The sequence below is a fragment of the Sminthopsis crassicaudata genome, chromosome 4 (genome assembly GCF_048593235.1).
Source record: "Sminthopsis crassicaudata isolate SCR6 chromosome 4, ASM4859323v1, whole genome shotgun sequence".
NCBI lineage: Eukaryota > Metazoa > Chordata > Mammalia > Dasyuromorphia > Dasyuridae > Sminthopsis > Sminthopsis crassicaudata.
In genome coordinates, this window is record NC_133620.1 from 295,422,670 (window position 1) to 295,441,305 (window position 18,636).

Sequence of the window (18,636 nt, forward strand, 5' to 3'; positions counted from 1 at the left end):
GAGGATAATTTCAGAAAGGCCTAGAGAGACTTACATGAATTGATGACGCTAAGTGAAGGGAGTAGAACCAAGAAAACATTGTACACAGCAACAACCATGACCAATTCTAATGGACAGAGCTCTTTTCAATAGTGAGGTGATTCAGGCTAGTTCCAATGGTCTTGTGATGGAAAGAGCTATCTGCACTCAGAAAGAGGACTGTGGGGATTAACTGGATCACAACATAATATTTTCACTTTTTTGTTGTTGTTTGCTTGCATTTTGTTTGCTTATTCATTTGTTTTCCTTTTGGATATGATTTTTTGGGTGTATGTGCAGCATGATACTTGTAGAAATAAGGCTAGAAGAATTGCACATTTAATATATACTAGATTACTTGCCTTGAAGGGAGGGGGTGTAGGGAAGAGAGGGAGGAAAAAAAATTGGAACACAAAGTTTTGTAAGGGTGAATGTTGAAAACTATATATGTATTTTAAAAGTAAAAAGCTTTATGAAAAAATGCAAAAATAATTTTCAACATTCACCCTTGCAAAGTATTCCAAATTTTTCTCCCTCCCTCCCTATCTCTCCCCTTTCCTAGACAGCAATAGGTTAAACATGTGCAATTCTTCGAAACACATTTCTACTTTTATCACAAGCACAAAAAAAAAATCAGATCAAAAGGGAAAAAATGAGAAAAAGGCAAGCAAACAACAAAAACAAAGGTGAAAATACTATGTTGTGATCTACATTCAATTTCCACAGTCCTCTCTCTGGATACATATGGCTCTCTCCATCACAAATCTATTGGAATTGGCCTGAATCACCTCATCGTTGAAAAGAATGACTTGGATTCTTCAATCAGTTCTTTACATTTTGGATATTAGACCTTTATCAGAGAAACCTGATGCAAAACTATTTTCCTTCTCATCTTAGCTGTATTGGATTGTTCTGCGCAAAACTCTTTTTCTTTTATTCTTTTAATAGTTTTTTTTATTTACAAGATATATGCATGGGTAATTTTACAGCATTGACAGTTGCAAAACCTTTAGTTCCAATTTTTCCCCTCCATCCCCCTATCCTTTCCCCCAGATGGTATGTTAAAGTATATGTTAAATACAATACACACACACACACACACACACATGTCCATATAGTTATTTTGCTGCACAAAAAGAATCGGACTTTGAAATAGTGTACAATTAACCTGTGAAGGAAATAAAAAATGCAGGCAGACAAAAATAGAGAGATTGGGGATTCTATGTAGTGGTTCACACTCATTTCCCTGAGTTCTTTCGCTGGGTGTAGCTGGTTCAATTCATTACTGTTCTATTGGAACTGATTTGTTTCATCTCATTGTTGAAGAGGACCACATCCATCAGAATTGATCATCATATAGTGTTGTTGTTGAAGTATATAATGATCTCCTGGTTCTGCTTATCAACATCTGTTCGTGTAAGTCTCTCCAGGCCTTTCTGAAATCATCTTGCTGGTCATTTCTTACAGAGCAATAATATTCCATAACATTCATATACCATAATTTATTCAGCCATTCTCTAATTGAGGGGCATCCACTCAGTTTCCAGTTTCTGGCTACTACAAAGAGAGCTACTACAAACATTTTCGCACATACAGGTAGGTCCCTTTCCCTTCTTTTAGATCTCTTTGGGATATAAGCCCAGTAGTAACACTACTGGATCAAAGGGTATGCACAATTTGATAACTTGCAAAACCTTTTCAATTTTAAATAATCAAAATTGATTCCACTTCCAAAATTTTTCACACTTATTCACTCCTTATCAGAAGACTTTGAAGATAGTAGGTATTTAATAAATGTTTATTTCAACAGCTAAACTTCTGCATACATTCTAGATTTGTGCTCTCTAATATGCCAAAAGAGTATCAGATGAAGTTCAAGTCCTGCCTTCTATGTTAAGTTTTAATTATTCTTGCCTATTGGAAATTCTTAACAGCATTTAGATAAGGGACATTTATTACATTTACTATCTAAATAACTAATTTAGTAACTTCATAAATACTGCCTTAACATCACTGATTATCATATCTTTATGCTTTTTCTTCTCCTTGAGAACAAAGAACATAGGAAAGAAAAGATGTGCAACTAGTCAAACATTTGACCTAAAATGGCAAGGTCTACTAGAAAACAGAGAAGGAAAGGGAAAACAAAATTTTCCTTGCTTCCCCTCCACAAAGACTGGAAAGCTATGATTTAGTCAAAGGCTTCTTATGAATATCTTGAACAAAATAATAAACTCTTAAAGGAGCTGAGTATTGTTACACTTGAGAATCCTATATTCCAACTGAACGGATGCCCATCAATTGGAGAATGGCTGAATAAATTATGTTATATGAATGTTATGGAATATTATTGTTCTGTAAGAAACAACCAACAGGATGATTTCAGAGAGGCCTGGAGAGACTTACATGAACTGATGCTAAGTGAACTGAGCAGAACCAGGAGATCATTATACACAGCAACAAGAAGACTATACGCTGATCAATTCTGATGGACATAGCTCTCTTCAACAATGAGATGATTCAAACCAGTTCCAATTGTTCTGTGATAAAGAAAGCCATATACACCCAGAGAGTGGCCTGTGGGAATGGAGTGTGGACCACAATATAGCATATTCATGCTTTCTGTTAATGTTTGCTTGCATTTTGTTTTCTTTCTCAGGTTTTTGGTTTTTTTTTCCCTAAATCCAATTTTTCCTGTGCAGTAAGATAATTGTATAACTACGTATACATATATTGGATTTAATATATTTAAATATATTTAACATGTATTGGACTACCTGCCATCTAGGGGAGGGGAAAATTTGGAACAGAGTTTTGCAAGGGCAATGTTTAAAAAATTACCCATGCATTTGTTTTGTAAATAAAAAGCTTTAATAAAAGAAAAGAATAGAAAGAGTCCTATATTCTAGTTCTGCCAATTACGAGACTAATTTCCAAGAATAATACTTACTGATAGTTAGGAATGGGGGTTAATAGGAGAACAGCCAACATAGCCTTTGGTAAAACAATGGGAATTTTCTGGGAGATACTATATGTTGAGGAACTCTTCTCTATAATAGGTGTTTAAGACATGTTAAAATGGCAGACCCCTGCCCTTCCTCTTAAGGGCTATTTAACTTGATATTTGTGAAGGATAACAACAAATATCAAGTTAGTTAATGCTTATTAAATTCCAATTAACGTATCTATTACATACTTAAAAGTATAGATCTTGTCATATCATTATTTTTGGTTGTTTGTTTTTTAATTATTATAACTTTTTATTGGCAGAACACATGCATGGGTAATTTTTTACAACATTATCCCTTGCACTCACTTCTGTTCTGAGTTTTTCCTTCCCTCCCTTCACCCTCTCCTCTAGATGGCAGGCAGTCCCATACATGTTAAACATGTTAAAGTATATGTTAGATACAATATATGTGTGCAGATCCGTACAGTTCTCTTGTTGCACAAGAAGAATTGGATTCAGAAGGTAAAAATAACCTGGGAAGAAAAACAAAAATGCAAACAGTTCACACTCATTTCCCAGTGTTCCTTCTCTGGGTGTAGCTGATTCTGTCTATTACTGATCAGTTGGAACTGAATTAGATCATTTCTATGTTGAAGATATCTACTTCCATCAGAATACATCCTCATACAGTATAGTTGTTGAAGTGTATAATGATCTCCTGGTTCTGCTCATTTCACTCAGCATCAGTTCATATAAGTCTTTCCAAGCCTCTCTGTATTCATCCTGCTGGTTATTTCTTACAGTCATGTCATTGTTTTACTTAAAAACTGTTCAGTGGTTCTCTATGGCTTACTGCAATTCATTGACTAGCAATGTCCAAGGAACCATCTGACACCTCCCCCTTCTAATCTCATATTACTTCCATCTTTTGTACTATATATTTCAGTCAAATGGTATTAGCTCTCCCCCAAACACATTTTGTACTTTCCTGTTTCAGAGCTTTTGTTCTTGCTATTGCATGTGCTTGGAATGATGATTGGAAACTATGGTAGATGGTGAGTCTTAAGACTTGAATTCAAATCTTTGTACTTTAAGCAAGCCACTCAAGTGGTTTTCTTATAAATTGAAAGTTTCAAATCAGGTGGCTTTGAAGGCTACTTCTAGTTTTCTCTAGTTAGATGTAAAAGCAAGCTCTTCAAGGCAACCTTTCCCCAGGCACATGAGCCAGGATCAACCTCCTAACATACCTACTACAAGGATTGCTGGATGTGCTTTTTCCCTTCCAATCAAAAACAGGATGCTTAAGTGTAGCAAGTGACTAATAAACATTGATTGTACTGAATTAAGAATGATGAATAATAAAAAATCCTCTAAGCTCAAATCTTTGAGTTCAACAGGACCTTAAGGAGCCAACTTTTAATTTTATAAGTGAAGAAGCTGAAGCCCCTGGAAAGGAAAGTGTCTGGAGTCACAATCTGGTAATTAGCAGAACTGAGATTGGGGCCCAAGTATCCCTTCAAAAGCTTATTATATAGCTAGAAAGACAAAACACATGCACATACAATAAACAAAGACCAATATATTTCATAAATTTTAAATATAATTCCAGGATGTGCGATAGACCATATATACTATCCAGTTTCAGAGAAAGGAAAAACCCACTGAATTGACGGGCAGAAAAGGATGGCCTCCCAGAGTCTTTTTCTTAGCTTGGTACAAAAAAAGCATGTTTAGAAAAGTAGCATAAAGACTTTAGTTTGGGGGTGGGGATGAGGGGTGGTTTGGCTTACCCAGAGCTGGTCATCATTTCCAGGGGGACTTTTTTTGACAAAGGCTCCATAGTATGTTGCAATGTTGCGATGGTGGGAATATTTTTTCAGCATATTGATTTCTTGTTTGATCTCTTCCTCCTCATCCTAAGTGAGGTAAAAAAAGGTGAACCCTGAGATTTTCTCCACTTTCTCTTCCCATCCACTATCCTAATCTTTTTACCTCTGTGACATCCATAACCTTGATGGCAGCCAGCTGCCCTGTTTTCACATGTCGACCCTGGGGACAAAGAAATAAAAAAAATTAAAGGTTAAAACACAATGCTAACAGAGCCAAGATTATACAGTTGAGTCTCATGTGGATTACTTAGTTTTGAAATAAAAGATATCAGCTAAGCCTGGTTCTAACCTTAGTATGTGCTGTTGGTTAAAAATGGAACAAGAAAGAGTAAATTGTGAGGCTCCTTCCTTGAACTTCAGGAAAAAGAGATAGGATACCTGCCTTTTGGAATAATATGATGTCTGAAGTAAAGGAATGAACAAGACCTTATGCCTCTGCATGCTCAAAATAGAGGAAGTTGGTGAGGACAATATGCTGAGGAAGTAAAGGATATCCTACCTTACCTTCTTCTGTAGCTACCCAAATGCTTTTTACCTCAGTGAAGTGGAACCATGTATAAGACCTTGATTTCTTTCCTGAATTCCTCTTTCTACCCTAATTTGTGGGACAGCTTTCCAAGCTTTATTGTTGGGCTAGAGAGAAAAACAAAGGACAGAGCTGAAATGTTCTAGGAATGACAAAAGGGATGTAGATAAAGAGACCAAGGAAAGGTACTTCTACCTTTATAGATTGGACCCCATCATTCTTCCTGCTCCCTTTGCCTTGCCACCAAACATTATTTTAAAGTAAACTTTCCAAAGCTTTTATGGAATTCAGTGTCTGAAGCTACTTAAAGAGGAAGACAATCCCCACAGGCACAGACACGGGAATTGCCAGTTCCATAGGTTATTTTTACTCTGAGCAATAATTTAACATGCTATTTTCATATCAATGACAAAAAAAACTTTTGGGAAGGGGTATGTGCACACTTCCCTAAAGATATACAGAGAATATGATTATGTTGTATATGGGGAAACACCTGTAGGAGAAATGTAAGTGTCCCAGGTAATCCAAAAACACATATTCTCATATCCAAAACTTCCCTCCCCATGACACATGGGTCACTATAAGCAAAAGTGGGGGCACTCTCAGTTTTATAACTATGAAATCTCAGAGAGGTTGAGTGATTTTCTTTTACAACTAATAAATGGTAGAGTAATAATTCAAAATCATTTCTTCTAAATTCAGATCCATAATGCTTTCTACTATACCTTGTTTTTATACACACACATATACAGAGAGAGAGACAGAAAGACAGAAAGAGAGAAAGAGAGAGAGAGAGAGAGAGAGAGAGAGAGAGAGAGAGAGAGAGAGAAGAGAGAGAGAGAGAGAGAGAGAGAGAGAGAGAGAGAGAGAGAGAGAGAGAGAGAGAGAGAGAGAGAGAGAGAGAATATGTGTGTTTGTGTGTGTGTCTCAAATTGATGTGCTAGCTTTTCTGGCAGGGAAGCAGAATGATTCTAGTTTCTTTTTTTTTTTTTTTTTCTTCTGATAATGTATTTATAGTGAGTCACTACTCTCATTGGTTCTCGTGTTCATTATTATATGAATAATGCAGATATAAGTCTATAAAAACACTTTCTGTGGGAGGAATTAAAGTAATATAAAAAATCAAACTTATGATAAATGTAAAGGCTGGATGGATATGCACACATGCACGCATGCACACACATACACACAATCTTTACTTTTTAATACAATAAATTTCTTTTTTCTGAGCCTCATTTTCCTTATCTATAAAATAAGAGGATTGGGTTAGATGATTTCTAATGTACCATCAAGCTCCTGTGAACATAGATTTCTCCTTAATTCTGGTTCTGGATTTATTCTTTTCATATTTCACAACCTACCCAGCTTATTGGACAGGAACTGTACAAAACTTATAAGGAGAGAGGTCAACAAAAAACTGTCCCCTTTTTCCAATCTCTTTTTTTCCCCTCTGATTCCCATCTTTTACTCCTTTCCCAAGGCCCCCAACTTATCTGCTTTAGACATCAACTTTTCTCAATCTTTAGAAAAACCCTATTTTCTTTTACTTGAAAAGAGTTCACTAGAGTCTTACCTTATACACTTGTCCATAAGTACCATTGCCGACCACTTCCACTAGCTCAAAAATTCCTGCAGGATCCTGGGGGAGTATGAAGTGGAAAGAAGACAGAAAGAAATATTAGGCAAAAGTAATGTAGATTAAAGCTGAGTAAAACTGAAAATATGTTTAGTCTTGGCATTTCCAGAGAGTTTGAGGGGGCAATCACGCAATTGCCAAAATAATCACTCTAATGGATAGGTTTGATCATGCTATTTTTTTTTTACTCAAAAAACAATCAATGTTTCCTTATTTAGGAGAAAATAATATTCTGGCTTCAGCCTACTTTTATCTTTTCAGCCTTATTTCATATTATTCCTTTTTTTGAATATTATAGTTTAGTTAAACTGGGCTTCAATTCTGCAAAAATGAACATGCCATCCTGCTCCTTGTTATAGCCTCATAGACTATTCTGCTTCATCTAGAATATACTTTCCTCTTTATTAAAATGTGCCCCTTTTTCACCTCAAGTATAACTTCCTTTGTGAGGCCATCTTTGATTCTCCCAGTTGAAGGTTAAATGGCTGTCCTCATATTTTTGCAGAACACCTTATTTAATGTCTCCTTTATCATGTTCTATGTTGTCTTATTTTATCTATTGTATTCCTCTTTGTGCCTAAGTTGGAATGTAAGCACTATGACGCCAAAGACTATATAATTGGCTATATAATTTTCATCTTGGTATCCCCAACCCTTAGCACAATGTCTGGCACAAAATAGTCACTTAAGTATTTTTCAAAATTGAAATTCTCTTATGCTGCTTTGAGGATTGGAGAAACAGAATGTTAAGAATAACTCCAGCTGTCTTTTCTTTAAAAAAAAAAGTTAATGATGAATTTTGTTTTTATATCACATTGATTTGAGTCTACGAATTCCTTTTTTTTCTATCCGATAGAAGGAGCCCTGAATTTAAATCCTACCTCAGATACTGCCTATCTATGTGACCCAGGACAAGTCACTTAACTTTTATCAGACTCAGTTTCTTCCTCTATAAATTGGGGATAATAAAACATCTATCTCACAGGATAGATGAGGATCAAATGAGATAACAAGCACTTATTAAGTGCCTTCTTCATGCCAGGTAATGAACAAGGCGATGAGGATACAATGACAAAAAGTCAAACTATCCTTAATCTCAAGAAGCTGATCCTCTATCAAGGAAGAGAACATATGCACACAAATCTAAACAAGGCAACTGGAGAGAGGGCATTGGCTGATGGGAAGGGAGTGGAAATCAAAGGATGATGTTGACCAAAGTGAATGTATGAATAGAGAGAAGAGGATATAGTCAAGAAGATGTTGTAGAGGTATAAACTGCAAGATTCAGGATCTAGTGTGAGGAAGCAGGAACAATTAAAAACAATGCTGATGTTGTGAACCTGGGCTACTGAAGTCAATTCCCAGATATCTTGAATTTAAGGTAACCAAAATGCATTAAATGTCATTCAGTTTGTCCTATTCTCCATGACTCTATTTTGGGATTTTCTTGGCAAAATATATTGGTGTGCTTTGCCATTTCTCTAGATCACTTTATAAATGAAGAACTGAAGCAAACAGAATAAAGGGGCTTAGCTAGGATCACACAGCTGTGATCTGAGGCCCAGTTTGAACTTATAAAAGAAGTCTTCCTGATTTTAAGCCCCATGTTCTATCTACTGTGCCAATGTGTCATACCTAAAACCAAATTCATTATTTTTTCCCCTCTTCCCTACTCTCCCATTTCTGCCAAGGGTATCACCACTGATTTAAGCTTGAAATCTCAGTGTCATTCTTTGACTTTTCACTGTCTCACTGCCTACAACCAACAGGTTTCCAAGGTCCATCAATTCTACCTTCATAACATTTTTCTCATAGACCTACATCCCATTGAATTTTTCGACTTTGAGGGAAAGTGCAACTATTACTGAGAAATGGTGGCGGGGAAAGCAGAATCATCATCAAATTCTCAATTTTCACCAAGGATCAAAGGATGGAAGAAATGGGAAAAGAAGCTTAATAAGAAAATAAGTTTGTTAATGATGAAGCAGGGATTCTAGAGGACAGTGAAAAGGGCAAGGAAACCCAGTGGGTAATGGGAAGACTATGGTACAGTTGTGATAGATAAAAATAAGGTTATGGGCAATTGGTAATGAAGAGTGAGGTTGAGATATCAGCAGTGAGTGAGCTTCAGAATCACTGGGATAAGGAAGATAAAAAGACCACTGAAGTGGTCCCTCCTTCAGGAAGAATGAGATTAGATTGTTCCAAGTTCTAGGCCGTACCTCATGGTGGATGGTGATACTTACTGTACCCTGTGAGTTCTACTTTATATGGGAGTCTGCTGAAAAAGGCTCGGAGGAACAGAAGATATAAGGAATCTTCTCCTAAGGATGGAAGAAAATGGCACTAGAGAAAGCCCTAACAGTCATGGAAGCTGGTAGGCAGGGTTGTGACCCTTTTGAAAGACAAGAGAGCTCTTTGATAGCAGGCTTTCTTTTCTGCTACATCCAGGGTGCAAAGATCCCGATTTATCCAAAGTAAGGACTTCAGGAACTGAATCAGTGAGAGGGAAAGGTCTTTTCTTCTCTGTTCCTTTTTTTACTCTAACTCTGAAAAATGACCTGGAAACATTTTTTGTGTTGTCTGACCTCCTCAGTTTCATTTATTCGGTGAGTTCCATAGGAATGGAAGAATCATGGCAACAGCTGACTTAAGATTGCAGTACAGCCAATCTGATATGGAAGCCTCAAGAAACCAATGCCTAGGAATCAAGACTTAGGGAGATTTTGGACTGGGAACTGGGACCATCCTCTATGGGAACTGAGTTAAACTATGAACCTAATAATACTCTTCTCACTAGAGACTGAGGTGGTACAAAACGAGGGATAACTATTCTTCCCATATATGGGGGAAGAGTCTCCATGGAACTAGGGCTTCAAGCCATGGTGATCTTATTCCTTTGTCAAAGCTAGTATAACTTTCAGGAGTTAAACTGAACTTAGGTGCTAGGAACACAACTACATTTGAAGGAAAAGTATCAGAAGGGGCTGAAGCCTTTAAAGAGAGCTTAGACAACCCTCAATCCACTTAACGGAACTAAAGAACTCTGGGGGAGTAGTGAAATCTAACCTATCTGGCCCTTCAGTTAGGTAAGGATGGTAGAGGCTTGTCTGGAATAAATTGGGTCCTTTGCTTTTGAGGAATTCCTAGAGAGATTCTATGCCTGGAACTTTTGATTTTTGAGATACCCTAGCCTGTGAAATCTAGAGAAATTTGGCAATTTTTTTTTAGGCTATAAATATACAGTTAATTATGCCCCCCCCCCTCCTCAGTGAATGTTCCCTCACAAGTCTACTGGTGTAATTTTCCAAAATTTTCATTTGTTGATTACTTGGACTGCTTGAGTTCTGATATTTTTTGTATTATTGAATTCTGAATAAGAATTGGGTGAAAGAAAAAAGTGTAACATTAAAAAAAACTTAATTTCTTGGCACTATCATTTTCTGGAAAATTAGAGGGAGAAAAAAATGGAAACGGCATCAGTTGTTACAACAGCAATGAGAACTGGACTATAAGGAAAGCTGAGCACCGCAGAATTGATGTTTTTGATGTAGTGCTAGAGAAGACTTTTGAGAGTCCCTTGGATAGCATGTAGATCAGAGCAGTCAACACTTAAAGAAATTAATTCAGGCTATTCACTGGAAGGTCAAATGCTAAAGCTGAAGCTTGAATATTTTGGCCACATAATGAGAAGACTGACTCTGTAAAAGACTGAAGACAAAAGGAAAACAGGATAGCAGAGGATGAGGATAGATATCATACAAACTACAAATAAGAACTTGGACAGACTGAGAACAGTCCTCAAGGAAGACTAGTACCTCTGGGGTGAGAGCTGTTTTCCACCTTTGGTGTCCATATAATCCACCCAACTCTCATCTGTGGCTCCAAGAAGCTGTAGTATGCAAAGCAGCCACACCCCAGTAAATCATTTCAGCAGACAAGCTAAACCAAGTTGACGGTAACCAAGGGGGTCTCAAACCCTATGGTAAATTAAGGGGATGTCTATCCAAGCTGGAAAAGACTTCCCCTGGTGGAATGGGTGAATGAGAATAAGGATTAGTATACTAATATATTCTATATTATTGAATCTGTAAGCACAGGTATTAAGGTATCTGTGAGAAATATTGGATCACTAAATTGCTCTGCTTACTAGAATATTCATATTGTTCTTTTTGCATTGAACCATATATTTTTTTTATTATAGCTTTTTATTTACCAGATATATGCATGGGTAATTTTACAGCATTGACAATTGCCAAACCTTTTGTTCCAATTTTCCCCTTCCTTCCTTCCCACCCCCTCCCCCAGATGGCAGGTTGACCAATACATGTTAAATATGTTAAAGTATAAATTAAATACAATATATGTATACATGTCCAAACAGTTATTTTGCTGTACAAAAAGAATCAGACTTTGAAATAGTATACAATTAGCCTGTGAAAGAAATAAAAAATGCAGGTGGACAAAAATAGGGGTATTGGGAATTCTATGTAGTGGTTCATAGTCCCAGAGTTCTTTCGCTGGGTGTAGCTGGTTCAATTCATTACTGCTCTATTGGAACTGATTTGGTTGAACCACATTTCTACTGTGTACCTTTTATGAAAGCAAAATGCCCTCAACTTCTTGAAGCAAGACTATCTGTCTAAATCCACAGGTAGCTGATATTCTTTACTACTTCCTTAAGTCTACTTGTCTTCTTGTCCTGATGGGTGAGTTTTTGCAATTTCATTTAGTTTATATTGGTAATAGCAAGAATCTATCCTATGGGGAATTTCAGATGCCTTTTGGGATAAAGAAAGAAGGAAATTGCCTGGGCCTCTATGGAGATTGCTTATGTTAGAAGGAGAATTTTAATGTGCCCTTTATAGGAAAAGATATTTTTTGTGCTGATCTCAGGTAGATTAATTTATGCACTGAGAAAATCAATGGGAGAATTTTTACCTGGTCACTTCTCTCACTTGAGAAAAGGAAAATGCCAAGTTGATCCCAGTCCCAAATCCCTGCAGGAGGATGCTACATGTATCCTGGAAAACTCAGCATGGACCAGAGTTTGGGCTCTCCTAAATTTGAAGATGATGCTTTTTGTAATTGCCAAAGATCAATGCAAAAAAAAAAAAAAACCAAAAACCAAAAAAACAAAAAAACCTACTATAATTTCAGGAAGGATCTAGGTGAGAGAAGAAATTTCTCTAACTGATCAGGATAAAAATGCTAGGAAGTAGGGCCATAGAGCAAACACTGAAAGTCATAGTAGCACAGGATTTAGAAGACCCTTTTTCAACTTCTACTGCTGGTCTTTTTCTTACACCACTTTACTTTTCTAAGCAAGTTTCTTCATCTGTAAAAAAGGAAGGCCAATTTTAGATTTCTCATTCTATATATGCATTGTCTTGTAAAATTTTATTTGTCCCTGTCCCTCTAAGAAACAAATAATTCAGTACTTCCTCCAGCTCAAACCTTTAACATCCTCTCCTGGACACTGATATCATATCCCCTCCAAAATCATAATTTCATCAAACTGTTATTCTTTATAACAGTCATTCAACATTTTTTGTCTTGAATTTTTCATATTTTGTCATTTCTATTTATTGCATGTGTGGGTGTGTGTATATATATGCATATATATATACACACATACATATATGCCTATGTATAATATACACATATTTTATTTTTATGTCTATGCTAAAATGTATTATATATATTTTTCTTATGAGTGTTTTCTATCTCCCATGATGTTAGACTAGGAATGCCTAGACACTATTGGTTTGTCTCCAGTGGTGAGGATCATATCTCATCCCTTCAGGATAATTATCCTTAATAATGATATAAGGGTTTTTGCTTTTCTAGTCCTAGAACCTTATATACTATTCTATGCATGGTACTCAGGACAGGAAATAACAATATGTCTTCCTCAGTGGAAATGGGAGGTACCACATACCAGTGGAGTCCTGAAGTATAGATCTTTCCATCATGCTGCTACTTAAAAACTTCTAGCTTCCTTTTGCCTTTAGGATAAAATACAAATTCTTTTTTTTTTTTTTTTTGGTTGATATTTAGAGCGCTTTAAAAATATAGTTACAGCCTACCTTTCCAGATTTATTTCATGTAACTATTCTTCATATAGTTCTAGGTGCCAGCCAAACTGACCAACTTGCTGTTTCTCACACAGTATATTTCATCTTCCATCTCCATGCCTTTGAGTCTGTCCTCCATGCCCAGAAGGTACTTCTTTCACTCACATCTAGCTCTTAAAAATTCTTAGGTTCCTTAAAGTTCAACTCAAACCTCTTAAATGAGGTTTTTTCCCTGCAGCCCCTCTCCTACCGGTAGTGCATATTGCCCCATGTCAAATTACTTCAGATATATTTTATATACATTTTTATGTGTAAATGATTTTTCTCTCACTAGAATATGAGCTCCCTGAGGTAAAAAACATTATTTCTTTGTCATTTTTGTCTTTGTAATCTCAGGGGTCAATATGCCTAGTATTTAGTAATTCTTTAGTAAACACTTGCTTGAATTATATTAGACAGGCCAGGGTTAATGGGAGATTGTTTTTTCAAGTGGTTCTGGAATATTTCTTAAATTGAAGAAGGATTTATAGAAGTCATATGAAAAATGGAAGAAAAAAAGCAGATAAAATGAAATTGTTAATAGAAGAACTGGAACTTAACATTTCCCAAGGGATCCAGCTACATTAATTGATATAGTTTATTTTTTATCCCTGAGACAAAGAATAGAGACAAGATTAAAATTTTTATTTCCAAGTAAAATTATAATAAAAATTTTGCATCAGCTGACACAGCTAGTCTTTCTAGTCTTAACTACCTAATACAGGAACCTGTGTCTATTGAACTACGGAGTTACTCTTGCACATTCACTACCAATAATAGCAGAGTTCTCACTTTAAAGAGTATGAAGTTGATAATATGTCAGATTACTTGCCATCTTAGAAAGGGAGGATGAGGTGAGGACAAAAATAAAAATTAAAACTCAGAATCTTATAAAAGCTGAATACTGAAAACTATCTTTACATGCAAATGGGAAAAATTGCCAAAAAAGAGCATAAAGAAAAATTATTAAAATATTAAAAGAATATTAATACAATCCAGAGTGCTTTAGACATCTTCAATAATGTGAGGAGTAATGACTCCAGGGTCCTTTCCTTCCTTTAAAGGGAAAAATCAAAATTCTATTCTAGAAAACCTTTCCAGATTAACTCTCAACTAATTCTATTTCTTTACTTTTCCTTCCCTATATACTTATATTCAGTATGACCTATTTTGGTTCAAGGATCTATGCTTTTGTCAGTGTGAGTATTCATCCCTCTGACACAGGTTATATATAGTTACTCTACAACATGATTTTTGAGAGTTGTTAATAATTCTTTGTTGAAAAATTCCTTATACTGTGGCTAAGTTCTTCAAATTTATTAGGAGGCTGCTGGACAACAGACATACAATCTATCATTGGACCCATATTTTAAATCCTGCTAGTCTACTAGGTAGAATTTGCTGAAGGCTTACAACCTGCTGACATATCCTTTGAGAACTCTGGTTAATCACAACATCATGAGGCGTGAGAAGAGGATTTTAGTGGAGGATGTAGTAAAATTGATTTGGTCTTATTAATATATATTGTATAACTTCCTGAAGAAAAAGATGATATATTCTCAATGGGGACATTCATCTTAGAGGGATTTTCTTAGAGTCAAATGAAAGAGTCTAAAGAAATTCAGATAAATATCTCTCACTATTATTTCAAAATACATACATAAAATTTCCAGACTAGATCTAAGATTCAGTCTCCTATGTCATTTCTCCTTTAGTAAATTCTGTTTCCCTGAAAAGAGTTCAGTTACAAACATCATTTCTTTTTGTTCCCTTTTGTCTTCAAGCAGCTTTCAAAACATAATACTAGCTTTAATTCTAACCAGTCTTCTCCCCAATTTTATTTTAACTAATTGGAATCATAGAATGCCACAGCCAGATCTCATTTAATCTGATCTCATTTTACAGAGCACAAAACAGGGAAGTGATTTTTCCAGGGTCACACAATGACAGAATTAGATCCAGAACCAGGGCATCTTTACTATTAAACTAGTCAGGATTGCCTCTTTATAGTACACTTGGTGGCCATCTTTTAAAATGAGAAAAATATCAATGAACAAAGTGGGTCAATGAATCACTTTTCTGTGGAAACATTTTAATTATGTCTAACTATTAGGCAAGGTCTTAGGGGCAAAGATATTAGGGAGACAGATGTCACTAGGAAATATCGTAAGAAAGAATACTCCTTAAAGCCTGGGGTTCAGCCAATCACACTCAATTCAAGCTGAAAACAATTCTTTAAAAATCTACATTTGCAGATACCTTACTCAGTCTAAGAAATAGGTAGGGGTTTTAAACTACAGCAAGAGGAATTAATGGTAAGATTTACTCAATGAGCCAGAATTGCAAAAATATTACAAGGCAACTCTGAATATTCTTTCCTCTAAATGGCAGGAAATAATATCTTCACATTACAGATAGGGAAACTGAGGCTCAGAAAGGTTAAATGGTTACCCACAATTATGAATGAATGGTTGAACTATTGGGCTTGTGTGTCCCTTTTTCTCTCCACCTTTCCCATCCCATTGTAGTTAATGATAAGCCTAGGAATGGAAGAAATGAGAGGAGGCAGGGAAGTTAATTTCAACCATAAAAAAGACACATCAGGCCAGACAAGGGTAGGAAGAGACATTATATTTAGGCAGGAGAACTTTCAAGTGAAGCAGGTATTGGATATGATCTGGAATTGAACTGGCCAGATTAATTATAAGTATGAACAACTCCAGAGTAAGCCTCTTCACTATTTAACCTCACATAGGAGTCACTGACTTTCTTCTCTCCACCAAAAGGAACCATGGTTCCTTACTCCAAAGATATGGAGACTTTTTAAGATTCACTTCACAGGTGTATCTGTTCTGCACTTCCTACTTTCCCCAAACAGATTCTCAATTTCCTACTTAACCAAAAACATCACCCAGCTCAGCTCTGTGAAAGATGGACTACTTCACTCCTAGAGACAAAGTAGATGATATGAGGGAGAGAAGACACATTTCCCAGGTAACAAGCTACATATCAATACAGGTTTTCAGTTTTTAGGGGAAAATTCCTTTGCCTTGGGGATATAACAAACCAACACTTACTTCTATTCCTAAATTCTCTTCCATCTAACTTCTTTAAGGTATCTGCCTGGAGAGAGGAAGGAGGAAAACAGGATGGGAATAAGTAAGAAAATTAGTATTAGGGGGCAGCTAGGTGGCGCAGTGGATAGAGCACCAGCCTTGAATTCAGGAGGACCTGAGTTCAAATTTGATCTCAGACACTTAACACTTCCTAGCTGTGTGACCCTGGACAAGTCACTTAACCCCAGCCTCAAAAAAGAAAGAAAGGAAGAAAGGAAAGAAAGAAAGAGAGAGAAAGAGAGAAAGAAAGAAAATTATTATTAGGAGGCTGGCACAAATTGGAAATAGTTCTCAAAAGAGGGTAGAGGATGAGTGGCTGAAAAGAAAATTTCCCTATTACTCTTAGAAAGAGTGCTCGCTGAGCTCCCCTCTATACTACTCTTATTTTTAATCATGTGAAAAATCAAGAAGAAAAAAAATCAGTCAACCAACAAGTACTTATTAAAATAGATGTCAGACACTGTGCTAAGTCCTGGGGATATAAATAGTCAAAAAGACTCCCTGCTCTCAAGGAACTCCTAATCTGAGGAGAGGCAATATGAAGACGATTATATACAAATAAGATATATAAAGCTGCCCCTTCAGTTTCTCAGCATTACATATTCTTTTTTCTGCTCCAACTAAACTATAAGCTATTAAGAGGTTGGGAATCATATCTTATAGTTCTTTTATACCTATATTTCATAGTATATAGTACTGTGCTAATGAATGCAGGAATAAATGAAATTAATTGGACCTTGGGAGCTTGTTCTAGCAGGAGAGCGCAGCTACTTGTATACCCTTGACCAAAGAACGGTATGCCTCTATCGGAGAAGGTCGTCCTCTTTGACCGAGCGCGCAGCTTCAGGAGGGACACACATGGAGCGGTGAGGGAGGAAGGGGACACCTGCCTAGCCAGCCAGATCAGCCGAATCAACCCTGGCGATCAATGGGGTGACGGATGTCGCAGCCAGAACTCCCTCACATCCTAAATGAAATTAATTGGTACAGAATAAAGGCAAGGCACTAATACACTGTTGGCAGTGCTAGACTTGGTCCAACAATCCTGGGAAATTATTTTGAATTACACATTAAGGAAATTATTTTGAATTACACATTAAGAGTCATAAAATTGGTCAATGACTTTGAGAGAATACACTATTGGATACATACTTCAAGAAGACTGAAACAAGAAAGGAAAGCAAACTTGTGTCCCAGGATGAGGACCTGTAGAGCACAATGGAGAAAGCAAATTCAAAAGAAAGAAAAGGTACCCTATGCTTCTTAACCTAAGGGTGGAGTGGAATTTCAGGTCCAGCTTCTAGCCTGTTCTAAATCCTGCAGTTTTGACACTCTAAATGAGCTGGCTGATAGGGATTGAATCCAAAAGCAATCAACTGAAACTCCAAGTCAACAGACTTATTCTTAGACTAGAAGCAACAATAGGACTTTGCCCTGAATTGGACTATTTTGGAACTACACTGGAAGTTTGCAAGTCCTGTTAAGCTAGACATTCATCCTATAAGTATAAAGAACCTGCTTCTAACACAAAGTCAGTAGTTAAGAAGTAGGCTGGTTGGAAGACTGAGCAACCCCACCCCCCAAAAAAAGAACCTTCCATAAAAAGCTATTATGGTGACAAGGATGCTCAAGTCATTGACCCAGAAGAAGAGAATAACTAAAAAAAAAGCAAAGCCTCACTACTCTCACCACCAAACAACACTTCCTCCCCCCAACCCCACAAATTTAACCAGAATTATTGGAAGAGATGAAGCAGGAGTTTTTTTTTAAAAAGAAAGCATTTTAAATGGTTTTACAAACGAGTGTGATGGGGGAGAGGGGAAAGTGGAAAAGAAATGAGAACTACAGGAGAAGGGCTGGAAATGGAATTTACAGATTGGCTAAAGAAGTACAAGCAACAAATTTCTTGAAAATTAGAATGGACCAAATAGAAGCCAATGAGTCCATGAGACAGTAAGAAAGATCAAAACAAAGTTAAGAAATTTGGGGGGGGAGGAAAGAGAAAAGAAAATCCTAACATATCTCATGGCAAAAAAAAACAAAAAAAAAACCCAAAAACAAAAAAAACCTGACCTTGAAAACTGACTGAAGAGAAAAAAATTCAAGAATCATCTCCACACCTGAAAACCATAATTAAAACAAGTATAAATATCATGATTCAAGAAATCTTTTTTTACATTTATTTTGAGTTTAAAATTTTCTCCTTCCTTCCAGCATCTCCCCTATCCAATGGAAATGTTAGCAACATGATATATGCACATGTGAAATAATGCTAAACATTTATATATTAGTCATTTTGCAAAAACCAAAAAAACAAAAACCAAAAAAAAACACAAAAAAAACAAGAAAATAAAGTGAAAAACAATATCCTTTCTAACTGCACTC

At 36.3% G+C, this 18,636-nt stretch overlaps 1 protein-coding gene across 2 annotated transcripts in view; it reads right to left on the bottom strand.

Annotated features, from left to right (window-relative positions):
* The window catches only part of MINK1 (misshapen like kinase 1), a 67,310-nt gene that overhangs the window by 22,206 nt on the left and 26,468 nt on the right, over positions 1-18,636 (bottom strand). For both annotated transcript variants that reach the window (XM_074311687.1, XM_074311686.1), the window contains exons 2-4: positions 6,957-7,022; positions 4,961-5,017; positions 4,759-4,884 (exon numbers count right to left, since the gene is read on the bottom strand). In XM_074311687.1, the coding sequence (XP_074167788.1) occupies positions 4,759-4,884; positions 4,961-5,017; positions 6,957-7,022 (249 nt within the window). The remainder of the gene's footprint in view (positions 1-4,758; positions 4,885-4,960; positions 5,018-6,956; positions 7,023-18,636) is intronic.